A 17,804-nucleotide genomic window follows, 5' to 3' on the forward strand; every position below is an offset into this window, starting at 1 on the left:
AGCAAGCTGACTGAGCCGCCGGGACGCCCGGCACTACGTGACCTGCCGCGCGGGCCGCCGCCTCCGCCGCGCCCAGGCCCCGCCCCGTGACGTCTCACCGCCCTCTGATCGTCGGAACGTTCCGCCTCTTTCCGCGTTAACTAATTGGTTGGCCAGGCAGACAGCGCCCCACCTCCGCCACGCCCCCGGAGCCGTGGGGACCGCGGTTGGGGCGGGGCCTATGCCAGAGGGGCGGGGTGAGAAGGCTCGCGCCGGTAAAGGCGCAGCCTGGAGCGCGGTGGAGAGTTCTGCCCGGGAGCACCGCCTGGCCCTCCGGACTCGCCGCCTGCCCCTCCCCCGTCCGCCGCCGTCACCCGGGAAACGGGCCGCGATCGCCTGCCGACCCGAAGCTTGTTTCATGGCAGCCACGAAGAAAGCAGTTTTGGGGCCGCTGGTGGGGGCAGTGGACCAGGGCACGAGCTCGACGCGCTTTTTGGTGAGCCCGGGATGACATTTGAGGAGGAGCTGAGCCAAGGCGGGAGCGCGGGGACGCCGGCGCTGGGTATCGCGTCCCCATCTCGCGCCTCCCCCGGCCCCGGGCCCCTGCCGTCAGGCAAGGGAAGGAGGCCAAGGCCCCCGGAGCGGGACCTGCCACGCTGGAGCTGCTCCGCCCGGGCCTGGGGTACCTCGGCCTCTCACGACCCTGGCGGCCGAGCTGAGCAGCCCCGGCCTCGGTGGTGGAGCCGGGTCACCTACTAATGGGGGGACTCCGCCCCCACAGGGAGCTAGGACTCGCCGAGCATCTGTGCAGAGCGGCCCGCCTGCAGCCAGGGACAGGTGGCCACACTGACCGCTGCTGCGGTCTTCCCCAGGAGCATTTGGCCTGCGGGGCGCAGGACGTCCTTGGATGAGGGGAAAGCTGTGTCACGGCCGTGGTAGCCTAACACAGCGTCTTTTGGAGCAGTAGAATGAATATAGTATTAGCTAATGATGCGTTGTCATTCTCTCCCACAGAAATTGCAGAAGGTAGAATGCTGGGGGGGGGGGGGAAGGGGGGAGGTGGCAGAACACATTAGGCAAAAGTGCTTTTTACACTGTTTTTACCAGAATCTTTATTTAATGTTGAAGACTCGCAAATTTCAGTTCTGATGCTTTGCCCATTACAAACAGATGATTGTCCTCTCCGTGCTTCACAGCGTAAAGTGACAGGGAAAGTCTGTTTCTCTTTTTATTTACCGTGTATAACAGCAGAGTTTTACCATAACGGAGTGCTATTTAAGTGACTGTTTATTAATTTGTTTCGTGCAATTAGGAAACTTGCTCTTACAGTGGTCTGGTACTGAGTTCGGTAAGATAATTTAAAACTACCATTCAAAATAAATGGTAGTTGGTTAAGAGCCCATGCTTTCAATGGACAGTTGACTAACCTGGCAAGTTGATGTAAATATTTATTGATTATTTAGCTCTGTCTTCACTGCTTTACCTCAAATAATTTTTCCTGCATTTAGTATGTATGTGTATGTATACATTATATGTACAGTATATATATTTTTTCAAAGTTCTGTTTAGCTGACCACTTGACTAAAACCTGCGTTTGTGCCTTCATTTTGATACTCATCTCTCTTGTCTAAAATGGAAAGCTTTCAGTCCAATTTTAGTTTGAATCTTATTTAATGACTTATTCTGGTTTGAGCTGCCAAGACATAGTTCTCCTATCTCTTACATTGTTTATCTTTTGATCACCCAGGGCAGATTTCGCTTTGTCTTATTTTCATAAGTGTTTATAAAGTAATCCTGAATCATAAGAAAGTCTGCCTAACTGGATTTGATTAATACATAAAATACACAATCATCATTGTGTATTTAAAATTAAGAAAGACCCTTAAGACGCGTGTTAACTGTGGGTTGATTTTTGAAGGCATATTCAAGAATTGCCCACACAAATGCCAGCAGGGGCCAGGCAGGTAGAGGGAGTGGGGCAGACTAGAGAGCAAATTTCAAGCCAAGGGGACAGCCTATAGCTGCCAAACAGGAACACAAGCCCAGTGTTGCCAGATCTTAATTCTTTAAGAAAAACTTGTAGTCTAGAGTTTTCAGTGAAATCTTCCTGTTCTTGAATATTGGCAACTAGTTCATAAAGCTTTGTGGGGGCCAAACCAAACATGGTGATTGTTGTCAAGTTTATGCAGCCTTTGCCCTCTATGAAAGTGGGTAAAATATTTCATAACTTTGTCAGCTGCCTTTTTAGGAGCCAGCCTTACTGTGCTTGTCTTCCTTTCAACTCTTCACAGTTGCTGTCCCTGTGGGACAATCTTCTTTATCTACTACAGGTTGTTCCTGGTCCTTCAGAGTCTGTTGCCCAAGAGGTATCTTTCTGTATTGATGGGCAAGGAATAAATCTTCATATTATCACAATTAGTTGTTCAGTGTGTGACATGAACAACATGAGCCTTCAAAAATTGGGTTCTGTTTCCTGGGCTCTGTATGACATGATCTCAATGAGTAAGCTAAGGTGCAAATTCAAAAGATTCGCATCCTGCTTATCGAATGATGTATAAAAGTTGATCAATAAAGTTTTCCGCTCTTTGAGAAACAACTATGAAAGGATGCTTCAGAGGTAGATAAAAAGACTTAGAGATCCTGTATGAAGTAGAGAAAAACTTGGGAATGGTTTAGCAAGGTATTTTTTCCTTTGGTTCTAAGGAAAGAGATTGCTAAACCACTTCCTGCAAAATGCAGATAATAGATTTGCTGAATATGTGTTTCAATCACAAGGTGATTCCCAGGAGTTATTCCAGGCATATTGTGCCACGTTGTAACTATGACTCAAAAAATAGTTGCTTACCTTCTCAGGAGCGAATACAGTGAATAAGAACTGTCACAAGGAAGCTTATAAAGGTATTTAAATAATTTCCTGACCATTATTCACTAAATTTGCATATCTAATTCAACTTTCACAAGACCAATAACCTCTCTGAGCTTTCTTCTTCCTTTTTCTGTGCTAATAATATTAGCTTTCTCCCATAAAGAACGCAAGATTTCTTTATTCATGCTCTTTCATCCAAAGGAAATGCCTCCTCCCCTATTCCCCATATCTGCTTCTTGAAATTCTATTCTACCTCTAATTGTGGCTCAATTGCCATCTCTTAGTATAAGTCTTCCTCAAACTCTTAGTCAGAATTTCTCCCCCTTCCTATAGCACCTTTCTTATATCTCTATTAATAGCTTTTATCACCTACTTTGTATTATAATTGTATACCTGCTGTACTTGAGAGCAGGGACCTCCTTTTAAGCCTTATTCATCTTTGTATTCCTGAAAACATCTTGGTCAACACGACAAATGAACACATATTTTGTCTACAGGGAGCACTTGACAAATGTTTATTGAATAGATTATCATTTTTCTTTAATAGGTCAACTGACTTTTAATTCTGGTTGTCTTTTTTACTTTGTCAAAAAATCTCAAAACTTTCTGACTTGGATATGTTTGATTACTTAATTTCTACTATTTTAGTAGTAGACCTGCAATTTTAGGACCTGTTCGTTTCTTCCTCCAGTTATCAGAGAATTAGTCTTGGGACCCTATGCATATGCTTTGTACTAAAGGAAAATTTCCTACTTGTCTGATAGGAAAGTGAACTGGGGTTGGCACATGGTTACTCAGATTGCACAATAGGAACTTCTTGGAAAGAGAATTAGTGTAACAGGTTTTAATGAGGGTCCATTTCTTTATAAGACAGAAGTTTGAGTTTAAACAGTCAACTTCCTTCTTTAATTTGGTAACTTCTTTTTTTCTCCATTAAGTTGAATGTTAAAAAAAACCAAAGGCTTAGAATGTGTTGTGACTTGATATGTGTCAGGTAATGCGTTGAGGACTCTTCCATAATTATCTCATTTAATCCTCATAACAACTGTGATGTAGGTAGTATTATTAAGCTCCTTTACACTGGTGATTAGACTGTACTGAGGATTGTGCCCAAGGTCGCAGAGTAACTGGTGGAACTAGGATTCAAGTCCAAGTCTGTCGCACTCAGAAGCCTGTCCTCCTAACTCCTGCCTTAGGCTCCCTGGCTTCCTCAAGTACTGTAAAGGGAAGATGAGAGGCTGGAGAAGGCCACTTACCCACCTCTCAAGCGTAAGTCCTGATTATAGTCACAGATGAATCTTCACCAAGAAAAAGATACTTATACATTGGTTTCACAGTCTGTAAAAAAGGTTGCCTTTGAGTAAGTACTGCTGGTTTTGATCATGTGATTCAGATTGAGCAAGTCCGGGGCAGGGCTCAGGTATAGTCACCGTGGATAATGGTTGCGTAACCATTTTGTTCCAATAGCCAGCGTCTATGAAGAATGACTACAATTGTAATTCTGTGCTTATTTTGGCAGGAAACGTTGCCTTGGCCCCAGTTGTTTCATCATACTTAGAGATCTCATAAGGCTTAGGGATGAATTTCTGCCTTCTTTCTTTCATTTATTTATTCAACACATATTTATTAAGTACCCATTAGGGGCCAGGGACTAATGAACAGTAAATTTGGTAAAACTAATTTGGCTCATAGCTAGAATGGGGCCACTCTTGTGATAACTACAGTTGTGATTCTTTTGTGTTTTTTGTTCCCACTGAGTTGGTTTGTTTTCTTGCCCAGCACATTACACAAATGGCAAGAGCACAGTGTCATCGGAGAGCTGCCACCCACCCTCTTGTCCTCTTGTCTCTCACAAGCGTAAGTGTTAAGAGCTTTCAATTTTGAGCTCCTTGAGGGGCAGAATGATGTCTTTTTTTTCCTCCCCAAAGCCTAACACAGCATCTGGCATGTGGCAGGTGCTTATTACGTGAATAGACATCAGCAGAGAAGAGCCTACAAGGTTCAGATGTGTTGACTAGGATTGGAAGACTAGGAAGGTAAAACTTGTGGGGTCTTGGAAAAAGTCGAATTCAGCAACTATAGCTGTATTAGACGTATGTATATGCTATTTAATACAATTTCATTTTTTTGTGTGTGAGGAAGATCAGCTCTGAGCTAGATGCTAATCCTCCTCTTTTTGCTGAGGAACACCGGCCCTGAGCTAACATCTATTGACAATCCTCCTCCTTTTTTTTTTCCCCTTTTTTCTCCCCAAAGCCCCAGTAGATAGTTGTATGTCATGGTTGCACATCCTTCTAGTTGCTGTATGTGGGACGCGGCCTCAGCATGGCCGGACAAACGGTGCGTCAACGGTGCGTCGGTGCGCGCCCGGAATCCAAACCCGGGCCACCAGTAGTGGAGCACACGCACTTAACTGCTAAGCCATGAGGCCGGCCCCTACAATTTCGTTTTTAAGAAAAATATAATGCCATTTGCTAAGTTTTCTTCCGTGGCTTTTTGGAAAACACCACGACACCTTTTGTGGTCAAGTTTGCAATGCAACATATTTGTAGCTAGTATTTTTATTTTAGGTCATTCAAATTTATATAGTATCTTAGTGTTCTAGAGCAGGAGTTTACATTCCTGAAAAATGTTGTATCACATAGTAAAGTTGAGTGTGGCATGAAAGAGTAGGCTAGTGGGAAATCACGTGAGGCGGGGAATGAGTGTGCATGTTTATGATGGAATAGCTGAATTAGTCCTAGGAGCAGTGAAGCAAGCCTAAAGGACAGTTACTTATAAGGACAGCATTTCGTGTCTCCACTGCTCTCCTTCTTCTAAGACACAGAAGGCATGCATTGTTTCAGAAAGTCCTTTTTTTGTTTTGTTTTGGTTTTTTAATTAATTAATTAATTTATTTATTTATTTATTTTTGGTGAGGAAGATCAGCCCTGAGCTAACATCTGTTGCCCATCTTCCCCTTTTTGCTGAGGAAGATTAGCCCTGCGCTAACATCTTCCTCTATTTTGTGTATGGGATGCCTGCCACAGCATGGCTTGATAAGTGGTGCATAGGTCTGCGCCCGGGATCCGAACCCGCGAACCCTGGACTCCTGAAGTGGAGCATGCAAACTTAACCATTATGCCACTGGGCCGGCCCCTGTTTTTGTTTTTAAACTTTTTTTTTTTTTCCTCTCCAAAGCCCCAGTGCATAGTTGTATATCCTGGCTGTAAGTCCTTCTAGTTCTTTTATGTGAGCCGCGGCCACAGCAGGGCTACTGACAGGTGGGTGGTGTGGTTCCATGACTGGGAAGCAAACCCGGGCCACTGAAGCAGTGAGAGTGCAGAACTTTAACCACTAGGCCATCAGGGCTGGCTCAGAAAGTACTTTTTAAACACTTTTTTATAAAAATAATTTTCCTTGCTTCTGCAGTTTTTTAACTATCCACCTCCTCCAAATCTGGAATTGAGTCGTGATTTAGGCATAGTGGTGAATATAGAGCTGGTGACTTCTAATTCTACCGCTTATAGGTAATAGTAGTAGTAGTAGCTGTAATAAGAAGCAGCAGCAGCAGCAGCAGCAGTAGTGGTAACATATTTTGGGTCTATGCTCTGTGCCTGTGCTGTGCTAAATTCTTTTCCTACATGAACTTGTTTGTTCAGTTTTTACTTGCCCTCCTCCTAAAACAAAATCTGGATCTGAGACGTGATTTGGGCTTAGAGATTAATATAGAACTGGTGATTTCAAATCCTAGTTCTATCACCTGTTGGCGGCGGTGCTGGTGGTAGTAGTAATAGTAACAACAGTAATAAAAATAGTAGCAGTCGTAGCAACAACAGTAGTGGTAACATTTTCTGGATGCATACTATGTGCCTGCCCTGTACGAAATACTTTTCATAAATTACTTTATTTAATCCTTTTACAGATGGATTTCTGAGTCAAGGCTCAGAAAAGTTCAAGTCAGATGGCTGACACAGGCCAAGCTGGGCCTTGATCCCCATCCCCAGCTCTGCGTGCCTCCCAGGCCTGTGCTCTTTGCCTCCACGTTACACCAAGTGTAAAGTTCTCATCTCCCTTTCTGGCCCAAACCAAATTCTGAGAGCAGATCTCTTTCTTTTTTTATTGAAATATAATTGACGTATACCATTGTGTAAGTTTAAGGTGGGCAATGTGTTCATTTGATGCATTTATGTATTGCAGTATGATGACCACTGTAGCATTAGCTAACATCTCTATCACGTCACACAAGTATTTCTTTTTTGTGGTGGGAACAATTAAGATGTAGTCTCTTAGCAACTTTGAAGTTTATAATACAATATTGTTGACTATAATCTCTATGCTGTGCATTAGATCTCCAGGACTTATTTATCTACTAGTTCCAAGTTTGTACCCTTAACGGATCTCTTTCTTTAAGCTTATGACCTAAAATATAAGCAACTGATTGCTGGGCATCTGCACTTATGTGCCTGAGTAACACCTCAAACACACATTATCTAAAATGAAATTTGCAATCTCCTTACCTCTTTCTGTACCCCAGCTACTGTTCCTACCCTATCCTTTGTCTTGTAAACACTGCCTACCCTAACCTGTAGCCTGTCATCCTTGGGTGTTCCTCCTTTTTCTTTACTCCTCCCCATCCATGCCCTTGATGAGTCTAACTGCTTATATCTCCTAAATTAAATCTCTCTCAGCACATGCCCTTCACTCCTTTCAATCCCCACTGCTGCGCCACCCCCCCTACCCCCCCCCATGGAGCCCTCCAGGTATCTCAGCTGGATCACTGCAGACGCATCACAGCTGCTCTCCCTGCCTCAACCCAGCCTCCCCCACCCATTCCTGGTCCCACACAGACTCCCTGCTATTTAACCTTTGCTCCCTCTGACTCAGCCTAGCCTCCCCCACCCATTCCTGGTCTCACACAGACTCCCTGCTATTTAACTTTAAGTCTTAGTCTAGAAGTCACCTCTTCTGAATATCCTTCTCTGACCCCCGCACATCTGGGTTAGGTGTCTTTTCTCCTCTTCATAGCACTGGCAGCCCCATGTCATAAAACTTCTTTGTATTTGCTGCCACTTAATGGATGATGAAAAACTCATAATTAGTATTAGTATGATTTCGTACTGGAAAAGCACTGAATTGGTATTTAGAATACCTAGAGTTTAGCACTGTTTGCAAGTATTATCCAGTCTCTTGGAGCTCACTTTGTAAATATGAGAGCAGTACATTCGGGCCATGGGTTTCAGTTTGTGTTGTCCTTTGTTTTCTTCCTTGGAACTCCATGGTTAAGCTCTTGTCTGGAAGAGTTTAAATCTGGAAGCTGAAGTCAATAAAATGTGACATCTAAGGTAGGGTGTGGTCCAGAGGCTCAGCTGGAGCTCCCTGTCTCTCCTTCCCAGCTTCTGAAGGGTCCTAGCGATGTAGGGAGCACATTTTGAAAACGCTGGCCCACAGGATCTCTTAGCTCCCATAGATTCATTGTATCTTAAAATATTCCTTTTAATTAATTTTCTTAGTGAGAGTCTTCTATTCTGTGCTGTTGTGCGTCCGAAGTTTTAACTGACTTTTAAATTTGGTGAATTTCAAACTTGAAAAGGGAGAAAAAGATATGGAGCGTCTGTAATTCTGAGGTGTTTCTCCCTTGCCATCTAATGACTTTTAAACAGATAACCATGCTAGACCTTTCATAAAGCAAACTATGTAGCCACTGCCAGGAGGCTTCATTACGATTCTTCACATGAACCTAGATATATGAAAAAAAGAGTACTCCAGAATTTCACTGTCCAGTATGACAGCCACTAGCCACATGTGGCTATTGATCACTTTAAATGTGGTTAGTACGAATCGAGGTGGACCATAAGTATAAAATATATACTAGATTTCAAAGACTTAGTACTACAAAAATGTAAAAGATTTCATTAATAATTTTTATATTGCTCACATGTTAAAATGATAATTTTTTAGATATGTTGGTTTAAATAAAATTTTATTGAAATTAATATCACCTGTTTCTTTTTACTATTTTTTATGAGAAAATTTCAAATTACATATGTGGTTTGCATTTGTGATTTGCATTATATTTTTATTGGATGGGGCTGCACTAAGAGAATTGCAGATTCTAAAAATATTAAATCTAAAAAGTGTCCCACAAACATGGAGTGTGCACAGGGTCAAATCCTAAATGCCTAAAGGTGATGTCCATTTTCTCCTCAGATTCAGAGCTCTAAAGAAGTAGGGAGGTCCAGTCTCCCTCCTGTTATGTCCAAATGCTGTGTGATCAGATGGTGTCATGCTCTAATATGGCAAATAGAATTTACCAAAATCCTTCCGTTTTCGATGCCTATTCCAAAGGCCTATAAATTCATTGTTAGGGGGCCGGCCCAGTGGCGCAAGCGGTTAAGTGCACGCACTCCGCTGCAGCGACCGGGGTTCGCTGGTTCGGAACCCCAGGCGTGCACAGACGCACCGCTTGTCAGGCCGTGCTGTGGCGATGTCCCATATGAAGTGGAGGAAGATGGGCATGGATGTTAGCCCAGAGCCAGTCTTCCTCAACAAAAAGAGGAGGATTGGCAGATGTTAGCTCAGGGCCGATCTTCCTCACAAAAAAAAAAGAAATTCATTTTTAGTGTGAGGGTCCTTAAGTTAGCCTACTTAGAACTAGGAGGTGATAGAAGAAGGATCCCGTTCCATTCATAGCCCCATAGGTCTGCTATTGAGGTTTTTATGAATCCAGCCAGCAAAAAGGATCACCTTTTTTCTTAACCCCCAGTCCTTTGGGGATCTGAGAGAAGACCCCAGGATCAGCAGTCATATGAATGAAAATAATACAACCATGGTTTCCTGTTAGAGCTTTTCTGCCACATAACCGTTTCTCATTTTATTTGATAATTTTTCTCCTGATAAGTACCTGATAGATCATATTTTTTCAGGCATTGAACATATATTTATTGAGCATCAACTCTGTCCCAGTCACCATTCTAGGCCCTAGAGATACTTCAGTGAATAAAACAGGACAAATGGAGTGGACATCCTAGAGAAATACCCCAGTGCTAAATTGTAAATTACCGGAATATTACATGGGATTCTGCCAAGCACCTTTTATTTATGATGTGTCAAGTTAGCCTTTGGCTTGTAAGATATTTTATCTCCTCAAAGGACTTGAGAATTTGTCTTCTTGCTTTCATTATGTTTCTCACTTCCTCCCAAAAAGGAGGTGTACGTGTGGTGGAGAGGGAGGGGAGCAGCAACTCACCATGTGTTTTCTTTTATGACTTTCTCTTTCTTAGTCTGCATTGAGCAGGAAATTTTCTCCTACAGGAAACTTAGGCATGGAAACACTTTCTTAACTAATTGGTGTGACTTTACTGCTGCAATTACAGTGATTTTTGGAAGTTAATTTTTTTTATTGATGTCATAATAGTTTATAACATTGTGAAATTTTAGTTGTACGTTATTGTTTGTTAGTCATCATATAAATGTGTCCCATCACTGCTTGTGCCCATCCCCCAACCCCCTTCCCCCTGGTAACCACCAAACTGTTCTCTCTGTCCGTGTGTTAGTTTATCTTCCACGTATGAGTGAAATCATGTGGTGTTTGTCTTTCTCTGCCTGGCTTATTTCACTTAACATAATACCCTCCAGGTCCATCTATGTTGTTGCAAATGGGACAATTTTGTCTTTTATGGCTGAGTAGTATTCCATTGTATATATATACCACATCTTATTGATCCAGTCATTTGTCGACAGACACTTTTTGTCGTTTCCATTTCTTGGCTATAGTGAATAATGCTGCCATGAACATAGGGGTGCATAAGCCTCTTTGGATTGTTAATTTTAGGTTCTTTGGATAAATACCCAGTAATAGGATAGCTGGATCGTATGGTGTTTCTATTTTTAATTTTTTGAGGAATCTCCATACTGTTTTCCATAGAGGCTGTACCAGTTTGCATTCCTACCAGTGGTGAGTTAGGGTTCCTGTTTCTCCACAACCTCTCCAACATTTGTTATTTTTTGTCTTGGTGATTATAGCCATTCTAATGGGTGTAAGGTGATCTCTTAGTGTAGTTTTGATTTGCATTTCCCTGATGATTAATCATGTTGAGCATCTTGTCATGTGCCTATTGGCCATCTGTATGTCTTCTTTGGAAAAATGTGTGTTCATATCCTCTGCCTATTTTTTGATCGGGTTGTTTGTTTTTTTGTTGTTCAGTTGTGAGTTCTTTATATATTATGGAGATTAACCACTTGTCAGATATATGATTTGAAAATATTTTCTCAGCCGGTGGGTTGTCCTTTCATTTTGATCCCAGTTTCATTTGCCTTGCAGAAGCTCTTTAGTCTGATGAGGTCCCACATGTTTATTTTTTCTTTTGTTTCCCTCGTCTGAGTAGACATGGAATTCGAAAAGATCCCTCTATGACTGATGTCAAAGAGTGTACTGCCTATGTTTTCTTCTAGGAGTTTCATAGTTTCAGGTCTTACCTTCAAGTCTTTGATTCATTTTGAGTTAATTTTTGTATATGGTGAAAGAAAATGGTCTACTTTCATTCTTTTGCCTGTGGCTGTCCAGTTGTCCCAGCACCATTTATTGAAGAGACTTTCCTTTCTCCATTGTATGTTCTTGGCTCCTTTGTCGAAGATTAGCTGTCAGTAGATGTGTGGTTTTATTTCTGGGCTTTCAATTCTGTTCTGTTGGTGTGTGTGTCTGTTTTTGGACCAGTATCATGCTGTTTGGATTATTATAGCTTTGTAGCATATTTTGAAGTCAGGGATTGTGATGCCTCCAGCTTTGTTCTTTTTTCTTGGGATTACTTTAGCTATTCGAGGTCTTTTGTTGCCCCATATGAATTTTAGAATTCTTTGTTCTATTTCCGTGAAGAATGTCATTGGGATTCTGATTGGGATTGCATTGAATCTGAAGATTGCTTTAGGTAGTATGGACATTTTAACTATGTTTATTCTTCTAATCCATGTGCATGGGATATCTTTCAATTTCTTTATGTCATCATTGATTTCTTTCAATAATGTCTTATAGTTTTCATTGTATAGGTCTTTTACCTCCTTGGTTAAATTTATTCCTAGATATTTTATTCTTTTTGTTGCGATTATAAATGGGATTGTCTTCTTGAGTTCTCTTTCTGTTAGTTCGTTATTAGAGCATAGAAATGCAACTGATTTTTGTAAGTTGATTTTGTACCCTGCTACTTTGCTGTAGTCATTGATTATTTCTAATAGTTTTCCAATGGATTCTTTAGGGTTATCTATATATAAAATCGTGTCATCTGCAATCAGCGAGAGTTTCACTTCCTCATTGCCTATTTGGATTCCTGTTATTCCTTTTTCTTGGCTTATTGCTCTGGCCAGAACCTCCAGTACTATGTTGAATAAGAGTGGCAAGAGTGAGTACCCTTGTCTTGTTCCTGTTCTCAGAGGGATGGCTTTCAGTTTTTCCCTGTTGAGTAAGATGTTGGCTGTGGGTTTGTCGTATATGGCCTTTATTATGTTGAGGTACTTTCCTTCTATACCCATTTTGTTGAGAGTTTTTATCATAAATGGATGTTGGATCTTGTCAAATGCCTTCTCTGCATCTATTGAGATGATCATGTGGTTTTTATTCCTCGTTTTGTTAATGTGGTGTATCACATTGATTGATTTGCGGATGTTGAGCCATCCCTGTGTCCCTGGTATAAATCCTGCTTGATCATGGTGTATGATCTTTTTAGTGTAATACTGTATTTGGTTTGCCAATATTTTGTTGAGGATTTTTGCATCTATGTTCATCAGCGATATTGGCCTATAATTTTCCTTCTTTGTAGTGTCCTTGTCTGGCTTTGGTATCAGGGTGACATTGGCCTTGTAGAATGTGTTAGGAAGTGTTCCATCTTCCTCTATTTTTTGGAATAGTTTGAGAAGGATAGATATTAAATCTTTGAATGTTTGGTAGAATTCTCCAGAGAAGCCATCTGGTCCTGGACTTTTATTTTTTGGGAGGTGTTTTATTACTGTTTCAGTCTCTTTACTTGTGATTGGTCTATTCAGATTCTCCGTTTCTTCTTGATTCAGTTTTGGGAGGTTGTATGAGTCTAGGAATTTATCCATTTCTTCTAGATTGTCCAATTTGTGGGCATATAGTTTTTCATAGTATTCTCTTATAATCCTTTGTATTTCTGTGGTATCCATTGTAATTTCTCCTCTTTCATTTCTAATTTTATTTATTTGAGCCTTCTCTCTTTTTTCCTTAGTGACACTGGCTAAGGGTTTGTCAATTTTGTTTATCTTCTCAAAGAACCAGCTCTTTTTCATTGATCATTTCTACTGTTTTTTTTTTTTTTTGGTTTCAATTTCATTTATTTCTGCTCTAATTTTCATTATTTCTCTCCTTCTGTTGACTTTGGGCTTTGTTTGTTCTTCTTTTTCTAATTCTTTTAGGTGTAGTTTAAGGTTGCTTATTTGGGCTTTTTCTTGTTTGTTAAGGTGGGCCTGTATTGCTATGAGTTTCCCTCTCAGGACTCCTTTTCCTGCATCCCATATGAGTTGGTATGGTGTATCTTCATTTTCATTTGTCTCCAGATATTTTTTGATTTCTCCTTTAATTTCTTCAATGATCCATTGGTTTTTCAGTAGCATGTTGTTTAATCTCCACATCTTTGTCACTTTCCCAGTTTTTTTCTTGTAGTTGTTTTCTAGTTTCATAGCATTATGGTTGGAAAAGATACTTGTTATGATTTCAATCTTATTAAATTTATTGAGGCTTGCCTTGTTTCCCAACATATGGTCTATCCTTGAGAGTGTTCCATGTGCACTTGAGAAGAATATGTAACCTGCTATGTTTGGATGGAGTGCTCTCTATATATCTATTAAGTCCATCTCATCTAGTTTTTCATTTAAGTCCACTGTTTCCTTATTGACTCTCTGTCTGGATGATCTATCCATTGATGTAAGTGGGGTGTTAAGATCCCCTACTATTATTGTGTTGTTGTTGACATCTCCTTTTAGGTTTGTTAATAGTTACTTTATGTACTTTGGTGCTCCTGTGTTGGGTGCATGTATATTTATAAGTGATATGTCTTCTTGGTGGAGTGTCCCTTTTATCATTATATACTGCCCCTCTTTGTCTCTCATTACCTGTTTTATCTTAAAGTCTATTTTGTCTGATATAAGTATGTCAACACCTGCTTTCTTTTGTTTTCCATTAGCTTGGAGTATAGTCTTCCATCCTTTCACTCTTGAGCCTGTGTTTGTCTTTAGAGCTGAGATGTGTTTTCTGGAGGCAGCATATTGTTGGGTCTTGTTTTTTAATCCATCCCGCCACTCTGTGTCTTTTGATTGGAGAATTCAATCCAGTTACATTTAGAGTGATTATTGATATATGAAGGCTTAATTTTGCTATTTTATCGCTCATTTTCCAGTTCTTTTGCATTTCCTTTGTTTTTCGTCCTGTGTGTTTCAGACTACCAATTCAGTTTGGCAGTTCTGTATGATGGTTTTCTTAGTTTTCTCTTTATTTATCGTATGTGTCTCTGTTCTGATTATTTGTTGAGTGGTTACCATGAGGTTTGTATAAAAAAGCTCATAGATGAGATAGTACATTTTCTGATGGCCTCTTATTTCCTTAGACTAAATCTATTCCATCCCTCTCCTCTTCCCCTTCTAAGTTATTATCGTCACAACTTATTGCATCTTGTGTTGTGAGTTTGTGTCTACGGTGATGAGGTTGTATTTATTTTTGGTGTTTTCCTTCCCTTAATCTTTGATGTTATAATTAAGTGTTTGCTAACCTATTCTTATAGAGAACTGCAATTTTTCTGATTTTGTCTATCTATTTTTCTCCTTGCTTAAAGCTAGCTTTGTGTCCCCTTTCTCTTTTTTTTTCAGGCATGAGGGCCTTCTTGAGCATTTCTTGTAGTGGGGATCTTGTGGCAACGAACTGCCTTAGCTTTTGTTTATCTGGGCTAGTTATTATTTCTCCATCATATCTGAAAGATATTTTCGCTGGATAGAGTATTCTTGGCTGAAAGTTTTTGTCTTTCAGAATTTTGAATATATCATTCCACTCTCTCCTGGCCTGTAAAGTATCTGCCAAGAAATTGGCTGAGAGCCTGATAGGGATTCCTTTGTATGTTGTTTTTGTCTTGCTGCCCTTAATATTTTTTATCTGTGACTTTTGCCAGCTTTACTACTATATCCCTTAGAGAGAGTCTTTTAATGTTGATATATTTAAGAGATCTGTTGACTTCATTGACTTGTATTTCCAGCTTCTTCCCCAGGTTTGGGAAGTTCTCAGCTGTTAGTACTTTGAACAAGCTCTCTGCTCCTTTTTCCCTCTCTTCTCCCTCTGGAATACCTATCCTTATGTTGCATTTCCTCATTGAGTCGGATATTTCTCAGAGAATTGCTTCATTTCTTTTTAATCTTAGTTCTTTCTCCTCCTCTATGTGGAGCATTTCTGCATCCTCTCCTGAATATTTCGAATTCTTTCCTCCATATTGTCAGCTCTGTTCTTTAAAGATTCCAGATTTTTCTTATCTCCTCCATTGTGTTTTTCATCTCCAACATTTCTGATTGGTAATTCATTATAGTTTCAATCTCTTTTGTGAAGAAGTTCCTGATTTCATTGGATTGTCCATGTGCATTTTCTTGTAATTCATTGAGCTTTTTTATGATAGCTATTTTGAATTCTCTGTCATTTAGGTTATAAATTTCTGTGCCTTCAGGGTTGATTTCTGGGTGCTTGTCATTTTCCTTCTGGCCTGGAGATTTAATTTATTTTTGCATACTACTTGAGGGCGTGGGCTTATTTTTCCTCATTCTGAAAATATCTGGTCACAACTTCCTCCTGCTGCCACAGGGTGGGAGTCAAGAGCTGTGTATTCTGTGCCCACCGCAATCTGCGGGTGCTCTGCCTGACTGGCTGTGCTGGTGCTCTGGGCGGGGGGAGGGGCTCTTTCTTTTGCCTACCTTATCCTGGGGGCTTCTCACTCTTCCCTTGCTGTCTGCTCTCCTGGGGTACTAGCTTGATGAAGACACCCCTGCAACAGTTCAGTCCCCTCCATATGGGAATTTCCCACAGGCTGTGAGGGAACTTGGAGAGCGACAGTTTTCCTACAGAGGGCCGCCCCTCCCAGCCCCGCCAGGAGCCGCATGGTCCCATTCCCAGGGTCTCTGTCATTGGGGAAGGAGAGGAGTTCTCCTTACCTCCTTCCACTTCCTCCAGGGGTTCCAGCACCTCCACCTTCAGATGTAAGGCTGCATGGGTCTCTCAGATGTCTTTTGTGTTGTGTGAATGTCCTCTGTTGGTATATGAATGTCCCTTTTGTTATATCTTACTGGGGGAGAGTCTAAGGGGGAAAGCTCACTCTGCCATGATGTTGACATCACTGGAAGTTAATTTTAATTAAAATATGAATCCTTACTCTGAAAGACTAAGTATTTTGGTACTCAAGTATAGGTACTCCCAGATGAAAAACAGTATATGTGGAAAAAAGTTGCTAAGTTTTAAAAAATGTGGTTTTAGTAGTATTAAAATTGTGGAAAATTGTACATCACTTCTATGTTAGCTTTCATCCATTGGCTTTAATGTTTTATATCAAGGGTCAGCAACTCCTGACAAGTATGTCACAGAAAGCATTGAGCTGAATGCCAGGATACACTTCTCCCCCTGGTGATGCAGCTCTTTTCACCTCTTAGAAGAGCTAGATGCATTGTTGCACTTCCCTTCAAATGGATTTACACAGTACGCTTCCCTGGCTAGGCATCCATGACTCTTTCTGTCTCCACATCCAAGATGGATACGGAATGGAGCCTTACACCATCACTATCAGCATTTTGCCAGCTCTCTTTTATTCTTGATTTTCCTATTCTTGAAAAGAAATTCATACTATTAGCTGGTTGATGTATTAACTTTCCTACATCTGGAGCCATTCTTGTTTTTTTAAAGAATAAGGAATTGCCTCTTTAGCTTTATCTTCAATAGGTTTCTGTTTAAAGAGAAGTTATTATTTCTGAAGCTATCTCATAACTTTTATGATTCTATCTGACGAGAAAGTAGATCATCTTGTATGGCATTTCATCTAATTGGACTTTTTCTATCAGTGAATAAGAACTTCAGTTGCTGAATTACTTTAAACAACTTTGCTCTCTCCATGCGTTTTCACCCTAATATTGCGATGTATTTTTCAGGTTTTCAATTCAAAAACAGCAGAACTACTTAGTCATCATCAAGTGGAAATAAAACAAGAATTTCCAAGAGAAGGGTATGTTTCCTAATTTAATATGTAAAGATACATCATGTTTATTAGTTCATCTCACCCCACCTACCCTGTGCTTTGTAAACTTGATCAAACACCCTCCTGGGAAAACTTGAGGAATAGGTATTAGTCAAGAAAAGAGGCAATAACTTGGTAGCTCAGCAAAATCATGTGGGTAATTGATGGTTTAGAAATTCAATGACAGAAAAGGAGGGGATAATAAAGTAATCAAGCAAAGAAGTATTAGATAACAGAAATTCTACATTGGCTTTGAAGTTATTTAGTTCTGTGTCTCCATCATTGCCAAACTGCTGCATTGCTGATTTGAGCATAAAGTTTTTTTTCTTAAATAAAGATACCTGTTTTTTAAAAAGCATTCACGTATTATCTAATACTGAAATCATCCTTTTTGGGAATAATGTTCATATGTAGTAATTGTGATTAAATACAATGTTAAGTATATTATGTAAAATTTAATGATGTTTATGATACATCCACTTTGAAAAACTCTGTGGCAATTTCTTATAAAATTAACCACACATCTGCAGCATTCCACTCTTAGGAATTTATCCAAGAAAAATGAAAGCATATGTCTGTAGCGAGACTTATACATGAATGTTTTAGCAGCTTCATTCATAATAGCCCCAAACTGGAAATAACCCAAATGTCTGTCATCAGTAGAATGAATAACAATGAAATACTATTCAGCAGTTTTTAAAAAGTGAACTGATACACAC

General features: G+C 40.4%; 1 protein-coding gene across 4 annotated transcripts in view; it reads left to right on the forward strand.

Annotated features, from left to right (window-relative positions):
- The first annotated feature begins 247 nt into the window (after positions 1-247).
- Positions 248-17,804, forward strand: part of GK (glycerol kinase) — a 74,007-nt gene continuing 56,450 nt past the window's right edge. The window contains exons 1-2 of one of the 4 annotated variants that reach the window (XM_058535603.1): positions 248-475; positions 17,000-17,073. In XM_058535603.1, the coding sequence (XP_058391586.1) occupies positions 398-475; positions 17,000-17,073 (152 nt within the window). In that variant the 5' untranslated portion in view covers positions 248-397. Of the gene's footprint in view, positions 476-4,583; positions 4,703-16,999; positions 17,074-17,804 lie in introns of those variants that run through there. The other 3 variants (XM_058535600.1, XM_058535601.1, XM_058535602.1) reach the window with 3 other exon arrangements.

Source organism: Diceros bicornis, chromosome X (assembly GCF_020826845.1).
Source record: "Diceros bicornis minor isolate mBicDic1 chromosome X, mDicBic1.mat.cur, whole genome shotgun sequence".
In the NCBI taxonomy this organism is placed as follows: Eukaryota; Metazoa; Chordata; class Mammalia; order Perissodactyla; family Rhinocerotidae; genus Diceros; species Diceros bicornis.